Source organism: Sesamum indicum, linkage group LG3 (assembly GCF_000512975.1).
Source record: "Sesamum indicum cultivar Zhongzhi No. 13 linkage group LG3, S_indicum_v1.0, whole genome shotgun sequence".
Taxonomy (NCBI): domain Eukaryota; kingdom Viridiplantae; phylum Streptophyta; class Magnoliopsida; order Lamiales; family Pedaliaceae; genus Sesamum; species Sesamum indicum.
In genome coordinates, this window is record NC_026147.1 from 1,670,233 (window position 1) to 1,683,033 (window position 12,801).

Here is a 12,801-nt window from a genome sequence, read left to right on the forward strand (position 1 = left end):
AGAAAGCGATTTTACCGAACTTTCAATTAATCAAAAATTCAATTTGATCCGGTTCGGTTAATTGAATTTAACACTCCTTAAATTATAGGTAAAAATAAAAAATAAAAATATTAATTTAATTTGTATGATTTGTAGAAAAAATGGGTGGGAAAAAAATAAAGAAAAAAATTGAATATGGGTCTTACTGAACGCAAACACTAGGTCTGCTAGGGTCTTGAGTGGGGTAAAAGGGATTGGGTATGATTCGGGTCTGAGTTAATTTGTTTGGATTCTTTTGGATTTGGATCTGGATATGGTAAGACCCTACCCATTGACAGGCCTAGGCGAGAACCTATTCCTGTTCCGAGAGAACATGGGCCATGAGAAAGCTAAATGAATTTTTCTATTACAGATCCCGTTATATCTTTTATTCTATCTACAACACACACGTCATACATATAAAAAAATTCCTATTTAAAACATATAATGTCGGTTTTATACACGTGGCATGTGTATGTTGAATGGAGTAAAAGATGAAACAGAAATTGTAATAAAAAATCCGATCCTCGTGAAAAATAGGTCATGTGAAGCATGGCCAACTAACTCTCCCTCCTTTGGTTTCGTAAACAGCGTTGAAAAATAAATTAAGCTATATTGGTATTCGGCTAAGATGAATTGATAAAAGTTTGTTTGAGTTTGATTTATTTAACTTGACCACAATTTATTATTTCATAAGCTAGCAACTCAATTTTTACCTCATTCAATCGAGATAAGAATAATAAAGTATAACTCAATTTTCTCAGCTGTTTTTACTTTAAAGTTGATCTGAAATAAAGCATTTATTTTGTAACAATTAATAGTAATGAAAAATACATAAATAAACCTTTCTTAAGCAGTACATTATAATAAAAAAGTATCTGAGTTTATAATATTATATAAGTAATCATGTTCGAGAAAATTACAAACCCCCCCCCCCCCAAAAAAAAGAACCTCATATTTCAAAATTCTAAAATCTAGGAAATAGCTTTTCCAAAAAAAAAAACAAAAAATGCATTACTTTTTATTTCCAAAAAGAAAAGAAAAAACAACCATTTAATTTACCCTACTTTTGGACGAATTTTAAACTTTTTACAAAACAAGGAGAGATTTGAGTAATTAGCTTTGATCCTCCTTTAGAAAAAAAAAAAAAACAAAAAAAACAAACTTCTTACGTTAAAAGCTATTTTATTTAAATTGATATTCAATTTTAGAATTCTTTTTCTTTTAACTAGATCATTTATGCATAAAAAAATTCAACAAAATTTTATAAACTTATAAAATTTTTGAACTTTCTATTTAGTTCACTACAAGAAAAAGAAAAATTATTTCCTACACTATAAATCACTACACTTAAAAACTGTAGTAAATTAATATTACCTACTACAATTAAATAAAATTGATGTGAAAATTTAAGTTTTGACTACGATTAATCAATATTTGCTATGATTTTTATCTATGGACAAAATATTTTCCACGTATAGTTTTTAATTGTAGCAAATATTTTAATTTTTTTGCAAAAGCAACGATAATTGCACTGCTTAGATTACAAGAGGAATGAAACAAACAATCAGCAAGGCGTCTATCAAAAAAAAGGGAAGTGCCTTAGTCGTGTCCTAGTTAGCTTTCAGAAAGCCGAAAAGGCGTAAGGGGGGCTGACATAGTTTAGGGGAAGGTGCTTCTCTCCCAACCAAAGAGCAAAACCCCAAAGAGAGTCCTCGAGTGAGAGGCACGAAGGGGGATACAAGCTAGGCTGCCAGTATTTGCCATAATTTTTATTTTTAATCCTTGATGCGCCCTAAAATTATTAAATCCACCCCACAAATAGAAACAGGTAAGCCCAGCTAGCCCATTAGCAAGGAAGAGATGTCTACAAGCTTGCCTCCTACTGTACTGAACTGACAGATTCAAAAAATTAACATAATTCAGTCGGACCTGTCATCATACAACTGGATGGTACATCATATAGCTTGCCAATATATTAAGACAGATCAACACAAAATATCCCCAGGTGGTTCCATATAAATCGATGACAAATGAGTTGGGAATCCACGGCAACCAATTCCCAGATTTTCAGACAGACATGGCAAAATTCAGTGCACCTAATGTATCTCAGTCAAATTAAGTCCAAATCATAAACGATTTTTCTGGATAATAGACAACTCAAAGGGTTTTCAAATGGCATAAGAATCTCTACAACAACTCCATTATCCTGCTCTGTGTAGTTATATGGTAACCTCATTCTTCACTCGCAAACTCTCATTTCTCTCTTGATTTTTAGGTTGTTCTGAGCCTATATTTTCACTCCACACGAATATATACAATTTATTATTATTCTACACCATTATTCTTACTTTAATTCAAGTTCTCTCAATTTTTTTTCAGTAAAAATATTACTGACTCAAACATTGGAGTGCTAACCTTGTATTATCCTGCTCTGTGCAATTATTTGGTAATATCATTCTTAACTCTCAACCCTCATTTATTCTCTCATCTCTCTTGATTTTTAGGCTGTTCTAAGTCTATATTTTACACTACACCCGAATATATACACTTTATTATTATTCTACACCATTATTTTTACTTTAATTCAAGTTCTCTTCATTCATTTTCAGTAAAAATGTTACTGCTTAAGCTAATATTTGTTTTGCAGGGTTAGTCCTCATTGATTTTAGAATTTATTTTAAAAATTCATCGACCTTGTGGTGTGGCAAAAAATTTGGTATGCATAAACTATATTAATTAACCACAGTGAAAATCTATATTTAATTAAAAAAATTGTTATTGTCTTAACAACTATAACTTATTTGTAAAAATATTTAAGAAATATTATCTCTAAAACTTTCATTTATTAAATTATAAATCATCATAATCTGAAGAAACACTTCCTATTTTTCAAAAAAATTATAATATTGTTATAAAATTTTGAAATATAAAAAAATATTCTTTTAAGTAAAAGCATCTAAATTTCTACATTTGTGGAGAATTTTGTCATTGCAGTTGTTAGTGTTACCTTCCACGACACAAAGAAAGCGTAAATGCAGGCACGTTGAAAGTTCAATCACCAAATCCATGAAATGACACGCACATAACAAGTAGCAGACAATCTGCTGCTCTGACCACTTCACCATTTCCAAGCTTTTCTTTTCTTTTTTTCTAATTCTTCCCGCGTTAATCAAATATCTGTTGATTGATTCTTTATTCTTTCCTCTTCAACAACTTCATCTCTTTCTTGCAGAATTCATCCAACAGCTGACCCTTTCAACTCCCTATCTTCAACTCCATCAAACTCCCTTCTTCTCTCTCTCTCTCTCTCGCTCTCTTTCTCTCTCATGTCTATCTCGCTTGCGATTATCCACCATGATGATCACCCCCTTCCTCTTCTTGTCATTTCTCCTGCTCCCAGTTGCCTTATCTCAGCTCTTCAGAGGTAAGTTAAGAAAAGAGGGAAAAGAGAAAAAGTTGATTCAGTCATCTGTTTTTTGGCTTTTTGATTCATTTTAGAGACAACCCTTGTGAAATTTTGCCGAAATTTAATCTGGGCTTGCGCTTTTAACTGTTAAAATTCCAATCTTTAGTGCTTTCCTAGGGTTTTTTCAGGTATTTTTGCTGATTGGGGCCCTTTAGTAGTGATAAAAGTTTAAATCTATGGTCTTTTTCCTCTGGTAATTTTGTAGATGTATTTATTGATTGTGGAGCTAATGTTAAGTCCACCTTCAACGACTTGGAATGGCTCCCAGACAACGATTACATATCCGCAGGAACTTCCAAGAATATTACAGCACCAGTTCTGGTCCCAACTCTGGCCACTGTGCGTACTTTTCCTCTACAGAACAATGCTTTCAAGAAGTTCTGCTATGAAATTCCGGTTGATCGGACGAGGAAATACCTAATCAGGGCAACATATTACTATGGGGGAGTTAATGGGAACGTTAATCCCCCTGTTTTTGATCAGATAGTTGATGGGACACTGTGGAGTGTGGTGAATACAACTGATGATTATTTAAGAGGGGATTCGAGTTATTACGAAGGGGTGTTTATGCCCACAGGGAAGAATTTGAGTGTGTGTTTGGCTGCGAATACTTATACCGATTCTGACCCTTTTATTTCAGCTCTTGAGGTTGTGCTTTTGTGGGATCAGTTGTACAATTCCACAGATTTTAAAGCTTATTCTTTGAGTTTGGTGGCAAGGCACAGCTTTGGGTATGATGGACCAGTGATAGCGTGAGTCTCTTTAATCTTGTTGCTCTGGATTGTCTAATTTAGATAAATTGTTATCTGATGACTTCAAAGTACAAAAGCTAAAGTAATTTTTAGAAAGAGTATAGCTTTGTTTTAAACCATTGTTTAACTAAATGTTCATCGAATTCTGTGTTCTTTTTGTCCAATTTGTCTTTTCGTTTTTTTCAATTGATTAAGAATCATAATTGAAGCATCAACTGCAATGTCCAAGCAAAAGTTTATGCCAGGCAGCCATTTTGTTTCTGATTATTCCCTAATGTAGTGATTATTTGTTCTATGATACTTGTTCTGATTATTTGTTGCATGATATCTCTGCTGTCGCCTCTTCTTACAAGGATGGTTTTTCACTGATGCAAGATTCGGCACTAGGCAACTCTTTGGTTTTATGTTTTTTAGCTAACTAAAAGCATATGAAATCACCAGATATCCCGATGATCAGTTCTATCGCTACTGGTCACCATTTGGAGAAGATGCATTTCCCCAATCAAGTTTACCAAATCTTGCTGTTTCCGGTATCTGGAACCTGCCCCCTCCAAAAGTGTTCCAAACACGGTTAGCAAAAAGTCAGCCTGAGCCTCTAACATTATTTTGGCCACCGGGTCCTGTTGCAAGTGACAATTATTCTATTGCTCTATACTTTGCGGACGATCAAACTGCTTCAGGGAGCTCTAGAACAATTGACATAACCATAAATGGTGTTGCATATTACAATAACTTGAGTGTGATTCCAGCTGGTGTTGTTGTGTTTGCAAATCCATGGCCTCTTTCTGGCATTACGAACTTAACCTTGGCTCCTTCTCCTGGATCAACTGTCGGTCCTCTGATCAATGCTGGAGAGGTTTTCCATATGCTTCCCACTGGAGGGAAAACTCTCCCACGTGATGGTATGATCTGCTCCTAATGTTGTATATAATTGGTTACTAATGAATTTCAACCAAATATCACAATTAAATTGCCACCGTTTGTTGAACCATTTAGTAACAAGAGCCATTCTCTGATCAATGATCAATATGAGACGCACTCAACAAAAATTGATTGATCTTTTTTTCCGTCCTTGAGGCGTAGAACTTAACCACAGATTGTCTTGAGTGTTGATTTTTACGTTCTTTTTCCTGCAGTAATTGCAATGATAAATTTGCGCAAAAGCTTTCAGAATCCTCCAGCTGATTGGCATGGTGATCCATGTTTACCCAGTGGATATTCATGGACTGGGGTTACTTGTTCCGAAGGACCCCGGATTCGAATAATCACATTGTGAGTAGGATCTTTCAATATGCTACTCTATTTTTCTGCTCGAGACCTACGCCACTATTCAAAAAGCCATTTCATCATTCCAAGTGAACTGATTTGACAAGCTTACTCGATTTTTTCCCTGTTATCCTCAGAAACCTGACGAGCATCGGCCTTTCAGGATCAATTTCACCAAGTATTTCCAGGATGACGGCACTAAATAGCATGTGAGAGAATGTAAAATCTGCAAGTCTTGTAATTTCATATATGCAGCCTTTCCATTGATGGCTTTTCGTTATTCACAGCTTGCTCGGAAATAATAGCTTGATGGGAACTATTCCAGACCTCAGTTCATTGAAGGGATTGGAAATTTTGTGAGTGACAGAATTAATGCTGTTATTATTCATTATATCTTTGTGATTTACGTTATAGTAATTTACTGTTTACAGTGACTATCTATGTGATAAGGATCTCGGGTTATGTCTATATATCGACTAATATAAGATCGATGTTTTTCGGTCAATGCTTACATGGAACTAATTGACTAAGTTTCCGTCCAATAATGATACGCTTTTCTTAATGCACTAAATTTTCCATTCCAGGCATTTGGAAAACAATCAGCTTGGTGGAACGATTCATCCATCATTGGGAAACTTAAGGAACTTACGAGAACTGTAAGTTACGACTCAAGCCATTTTTATCGCTTTATCAAAGAGCTCACATTATGCTTAAGTCCCTTTGAGAATTTTCTTATATTGTATTTGGCTTGACGGATGTGAACGTATGGATTTCAAGTCCCTAATAACAAATCTTTTTGAATTCTTTGAATTCCTTCCATGAATCCTTCCCTCAAATCCATATTCTTCTATCCAACTTGCTCGTTTTTGGGCTTGATCTTTCTTCATAACATTTGAATACATTCTCGAGTGGTCATCCTTCGATGCAGTGCAATAACACGTTAGAACATCCAATTTGAGTTCAAATATTAGCACGAAGTTGAATCAATGAAGCATGAAACATCCAATAAATTCGATGCTCACTTACCTCACTTAAAAATATGGAGCGGATTTATTTCCAGACAACTGCATGTTTATTTTATGACTGATAAATATATACTGCTTTTTATTCCCCCCTCAGCTTTCTTCAGAACAACAATCTAACTGGTCAAGTACCAAGCAACCTTGCTCAAAAACCTGGATTGACACTCAGGTGACATTCTGTTGAATAAATACACTTTTTCCTTTCTGCCGAGTTTTCACGATTAATTGACTTGAAATCTTTCTCTTCTTAGGTATACTCCTGGCAATCCATTCTTGCATCCTTAACAGCCATAAGGTTGTCCGATCCACCATTCTTTGGTCTGCTAAAAGTTCTTGCAAGATCGAGCAGAAGGGTTGATCAAGTTGTTCAGTTATAGTTGTCTGAGGTATAGGAATTCAGGTTTACGGTTCGCCCACTTAACCACTTTTCCACTATTTTCATGAGAACCGGTATTCGATTCATTCTAAATCACTGCCAGTCAGAAAATGAACATGATTGATCCTTAGTTCAAGTGTACATCATTGTTTTTTTGTACCAAAGGGCTGTTTGTTCTTTCGACAGTTCGCAGCATTTTTATAACATTCTTTTTCTGTATTATTTTTGCACAGTTAGCCTGTAAACTTCCCGTCTGATTACTGAATAACTCTCCTTGTATCTCTTGGTAATGGTTCTTACACCGTTTTTTCTCAGTTCTTGTTCTGTTCTTCTGTGATCATCTATATTTGTCTTTCTATCGTTCCGTTGTTTCCATACAGTTACTCTTGAAGTTGCAAGGTAGACAAACAACATGCACTAGACCAGCTGGAAATGTTATGTGTGTCGAACTGTCGATTCCTTAACAGCCTGTCGATGTTTGAATCCAACATTTGCATGCCCTTTGAAGGAAAGGCGTCGTATGGATATTTAAGAAAGGAAAAATTGTGTTAATAAATAGTAAAACGGATTGTCAAATTTGTGTAGGGATATCAATGAAACGGGTTCGGGTGGGTTTTGCTGGACTCGAGACCCACCTCGTTTTCTCTTTACAAAACCCAGGACTTGCCCCGTCACATAATTTGCCCGACCCGATTGGCTTAACGTGCAAGAGTGGTTATTTTTTTTCCATTCAATTAACCGATATGATTATCTAAAATATTAAATATTGTTACTCATAAATAACAGCTACACGATTATATTTTTTTGCTAAAAACGGATATTGAATAAAAATTAAAAATTGTCACTTAGTTGTCATTGACAAATTTGTGTAAAAATCAGACACAGAAAAACACCCAACTTCTAATGCCCAATAATCCATCAACTACATATAGCCAGGACGCTTTAGTAATAAAGTTCGATTTTTAAAAACATCCGATTAAAATATCATGTCGAGCAGAAATTTTTTAATTCAAATTGGGTTTGGTCAGATTTAAATCAATTATATGTTAAGTACAATAAACTTGTCATGGGTATTGGTAGTACAGTTCAAGAAAATAATCAATTACATGATAAACGTATCACACTTGCTATATGATTTATTTAGCTCAATCAGATCTAATTTGGGTAAGAATTTCCTCGGCTGCAGCCATCGGTGAAAATATCAAAATCTTGAATTTATCTTTCACAAGTTATGAGGGTCCTCTAAAGATTTCAACAAGAAATTGTGGAAACTTAATTTAGAGTGACATGAAATGAAATCAATACCAACTAACATTAAATTTAGATGTGTATGGAAGTGTTGTTCATGCATTTTGAGTAAGCCTCATTTATGTTCTCCTCATGTTGCATTAAAGTACGCTTTTGGAGAGGTAGTAGCACCATAAATAGAGTACAGCTTTTGTTCCCAAGTCCTCCTAAAGGCAACCCTTTTTTTTTTTTTTTTTAAATTTGGATGATTTCGGCTCCGATCAGCACCATCGGTCAAAACATACCCCCAAGAATCGTATACAAATCAATTATAACCGTGTTTATAAATTACTCGCCAACACAATTCTTATTTTAACAGAGAAAATCAAACTCACAACTGTATAACTAGAAATAACCCGTTCTTATTTATTAAACCTGTAACTATTGGCCCTCGTAAAGACATGTAACACGTGCGTGCGCGCACACACACACACATAAAGTTTGAAAAAATTATATTATTATCCCTGAAGTTATGTTTTACATTTCAAATTCGTCCTCGATTATGTAATATAAAATATAAATTTAGAACGTGCTACGAAAATTTTTATAATTGATCGATGAGTTCTTTTGTAATATGTGTAAACCTCAAACTCTAAATTTTCGAATCTAAATTGACATTGCATCAAGTATTATAGTTAAATAAAATTTAAAATATTTGAATTGATAATTATCATTTATATATATATATATATATATATAAAGTTAAATAAAACAATGATTAGAGCAAGGATGTGGGTGTGTTAGGCACCAAAAACAAATTGACGATTGGTTCCATATTATGTGGATCATGTTTCCTAATCTCTGCCTGAAAAGCTTAACCACATAACAAGAATCATCATATAGAATTTTTAAAAGAAAAATATTTTTTTCTATATTATAAATAATTATAATTTAAAAATTATAATAAATTAATACTATTTATTATGTTGACCAAAATTAATGTGAAAATTTAAATTTTGACTATAGTAGGTCTAACGTTTGCAATGATTTTAGATGTGACAAAAATATTTGAATCAATCTTTTAATACAACTAATATTTTGCTCTCGTCTCCAGAAACAATGATTAATAGCGCCGTTGTTCAGTCGTAATTAGGTGGGGGGTGGGGATGGGGTGACATTTTTTGTCGGACACAAATTACATTTTACAATTTACTCCTACAACTTTAAAATTTTAGTATTCTTAGTTAAATTGAATGTGACTTGCACATGATCCAATTAATTTACAATTTTAATCCTGTAAATCAATTCGTGCAGGACAAAAAATTATTTTTCTAAGTTTCAGGACTAAAATTGTAATTTAATAGTGTAAAATTGCCAAAATTTTGAAATTACAAAACTAAATTACAAAATCAATTCGTGTATGACAAAAAAAGTCGCCCTCCTAAATTACAAAACTAAAATTTTATTTTTTTCAAAAAAGAAAAATCATATTTATTCTAAGCAGTGAAACTACAGAGACAATTTCTTCTAAGCAGTGAAAGTACAGGAGACAAGTTTGATAGCATTGAACAGAAACAATGAAGTCAGAATCTACATAGAAACTCATCAGCAGATCTATCATGTAACATATAATCTAAACCAAAACGCCAAACAAAAGCATGAAAATCAGTACAAACAAAAACCAAACATCAATTTCTACATTATTATAATCATCATCACCTCTCTCACTGTTCTTCATCAATCTGATCAGCTCTCTAATCTTCCTTTCCTCAACGAAAACAGTGGTGGGAGAGCACTGTTTCTCCCCTGCGTGCAAATAGGCACATTGATCATAGGCCTTATCCTTATAGTAGCTGATCTTGTTCTCTCCAATCCCTTCTTCACTCTCTTCACAGCTTTCTCTCGACTTCCCTGCACCCCTTCTTTCCTCTCATGATCTCCTGCCGGGATTTCGGCTATCGATCTTCCAGACGAGGACGATGATGACGAAGAAGAAGATGGAGACAACGTCGAAGCACGTTGTTTCTTCAACCTCAACAATTCTTTCCATAAAACAGTGCACTTAGGTGGTCTAGGGGACGGATCATCATCAAGAAACCAGCTTATTCTGCTTTCCTCCTTATTCTTCTGCTCGGTTTTCTCCCGACCCTCTCCGCCGTGATCCTCCGTTTTGAGGCTAATCTTGTTGAGTTTCTCCGCATAGTGCATTTGCCAAAAGGGCAGCAGCTTCCCTTCACAGAACAGTTCGTCTGCGGTTATCATGTTGGTCAAGTTTCCGGAAAGAAACTCGAACTCCGCCGCATTTCTTGCAGCACGTTCGCTACCGGTCTCTTGCTCGTTCTCCTGATGACGGTTCGGGCATATGGAGATGAAGTTGTTCTCGTCGAGAAACTCGGCGGAGAAAGATATACGGGGGCTAGAGATGGGGTCGACGACGCATTTTGATGTAGATTGGATGGGTTCTAGGGAGACCATGGTGTTTCTCTTTCTGTTTTGTGTTTAGAGGGGATGTGTGCATGGACTTATAAAGAGGAGATGATTTTTTTAACTCTTGAACGTTTGGAATCGATCATTAATTATACGATAAGTGTATTACACTAATTGCTGTCTCGAGGACAGTAAAATGTGGTTAGGACAAAAGTTTGTGGGATATGATGATGGTTGTTGATGTGAGGTTTTGGGCAGCCTAAGTTAGTTTATGTTTGAGCAATAGGGTGTGGTGTAGTAAATGTTTGGACGGTGAGAATATTAAAAGGGAGTGGTCTGGAGAAGCAGGAACAAATGAGCTAAGGTTGTTTATGGAGCTTGGGGACAGCACATGGACACCTTGGGAGCTAAATGACAAAAAGCTCTCAACGTACTCTAATTTTGTGGCCTTGTGGAGTTCCATTGGGACATGGAGTAGTAGTTTCACTTCCTATTCTTTTTACTATGAAAAATGAGAGTGATTTTGAATGAGTTTTAAGGGGTGTTTTGTTGGGAAATTTTAATTTAGATCAGGTGTGATTAGATCTGAATTAATTATATGGTAACTGTAATATATTTGTGGTGCGATTGGTATATAATTCAGAAAAAGTGATAAATTCTATGATAAGTATACCTCATTTGCTCTGTGATTGGTTTGGTTTGGCCACACTTGGTTTGGGTAATAATTTTTCACGTTTTGTAATAATTTCTGTTTTTATGGTGAAAATAAATTGTAAATTAAGCAGTATCAAATATTAGGAGTGTTTGAAAACGAAAGCTAAAAGTGAAAATTTGTTTTTGAAATTTGAGTGTTTGGAAAAACAGCTTAGTATTTATAAGTTTACTAGTAAGATACGAAAATTGGTAGGGGACTATCTATAGCTTTTTATTTAAATCAACTTAACTTATGCAATTTCAAAGCAAAAATTATAAAACAAAAAACACTATGTTAAGTTTTTTTAACTATAATAAGCTGATAAATACTTATTTTAAGTTCTTGCAAATACCCCCTTATTAAGTTATAACTTACGACGCTTGTTGATTCAATTGGTAAAATAAGATTATTTATAGTCAGATTGATGATTATGAATTCAATTTCTTTGTCGATGTGCGGTCCGTCGGTAAGTAATCTAAAAATATTCATGTAAACGATTTACGATCGTGAGTCATATTTTACCTGTCGTGATTATATAAATCAAAACCACCTAAATATTTTTTTGTACCAAACAAATAAAATAAGTTAAAACTTGTGTGCATTTAGCAGTTTATTCTTTTGAAATGAAAGCGATAACTATTATTAGAACCATAAATATTAAATACCAATATCTAACAATTACCAATAACAACCATATACTATTCATAAATATAAGATAATTATAGTTAATCATCACCTACTATCAAAGTAGAACTATACCTACTATTAAAGTAAAAATATCCAACACATTGGTGGGGTTCGAACCCACGACACTTAGCAGTTTATAAGCAGGCACTTTTGAAGTGAAAAGGTCGATGAGGTTGTTAAATTACATCGATACCCCTTAAGGTTAGATTTAAAAATCTAAATACTCTCCGTCTTTTGTAAAATTACAGTACTCCCTTAAAAATGTGTTAATGTAAAGTCTTCATAGGGTGTCTGTAAGGTTTTACTACTGACGCTACGTACTTATAATTACAATTACATCATCGAACGAAGTAATTATAATTTTATAAAAAATATACAATATTTGTGTATTTAAATTTTATCTCATTTGGTGTTAATATAATTTAATATACACATATATAAAAATATTAATTTATATATATATGGTAGAGACAAGGCAACATAGCTAGGTCTATTCAAGTTGATTTAATGATTAATGAGTAGAATAGAGGACCATGAGATAGACTTTCTGCCCAAAGTTGATTTCTTGCATTACTTTTTTGTTTTGGAAGATATACAGGATATTTTGAAAAGCGTGTGTAATTGAATTAAGAAAAAGCGTGCATGACAATAAAGCGATTAAAGCCCTACAGTTTTATCAAGTCAAATTAATTAATTAATTAGGTGCCCACATTGATTTAGAAGTAATTATTAATGTACTTCAGCTGCAGCAGTGTATATGAACCAATTATGTGTAAGATTGCATGAGCATCCACATTAATTACCAACTTAAAATTTTAATTAATATTCTAAACTTGCGAATTAGCCGTTAATTAAGCCGACAA

General features: G+C 34.0%; 2 protein-coding genes across 2 annotated transcripts; one reads left to right on the plus strand and one right to left on the minus strand.

The window, feature by feature from the left end:
• Nucleotides 3,075-7,220, plus strand: LOC105156980 (probable LRR receptor-like serine/threonine-protein kinase At1g67720). Its single transcript, XM_011073262.2, has 9 exons — nt 3,075-3,445; nt 3,693-4,239; nt 4,681-5,141; nt 5,376-5,511; nt 5,643-5,714; nt 5,793-5,861; nt 6,090-6,161; nt 6,625-6,696; nt 6,779-7,220. Exons 1-9 carry the CDS (start codon nt 3,376-3,378, stop codon nt 6,810-6,812), a joined length of 1,533 nt encoding a protein of 510 aa, XP_011071564.1. The 5' UTR covers nt 3,075-3,375; the 3' UTR covers nt 6,813-7,220.
• LOC105156981 lies at nt 9,604-10,814 on the minus strand. Its single transcript, XM_011073263.2, has one exon. The coding sequence runs from the start codon at nt 10,603-10,605 to the stop codon at nt 9,877-9,879; it is 729 nt and encodes a 242-aa protein (XP_011071565.1). The 5' UTR covers nt 10,606-10,814; the 3' UTR covers nt 9,604-9,876.

Bases quoted from the DNA above. Each gene is read 5' to 3' on its own strand.
- LOC105156980 (XM_011073262.2), top strand. From the start codon at position 3,376: ATGATGATCACCCCCTTCCTCTTCTTGTCATTTCTCCTGCTCCCAGTT. The intron at 5,715-5,792 runs GTGAGAGAATGT...CGTTATTCACAG, and splicing joins ATGACGGCACTAAATAGCAT to CTTGCTCGGAAATAATAGCT. The intron at 6,697-6,778 runs GTGACATTCTGT...TTCTCTTCTTAG, and splicing joins AAACCTGGATTGACACTCAG to GTATACTCCTGGCAATCCAT.
- LOC105156981 (XM_011073263.2), bottom strand. From the start codon at position 10,605: ATGGTCTCCCTAGAACCCATCCAATCTACATCAAAATGCGTCGTCGAC.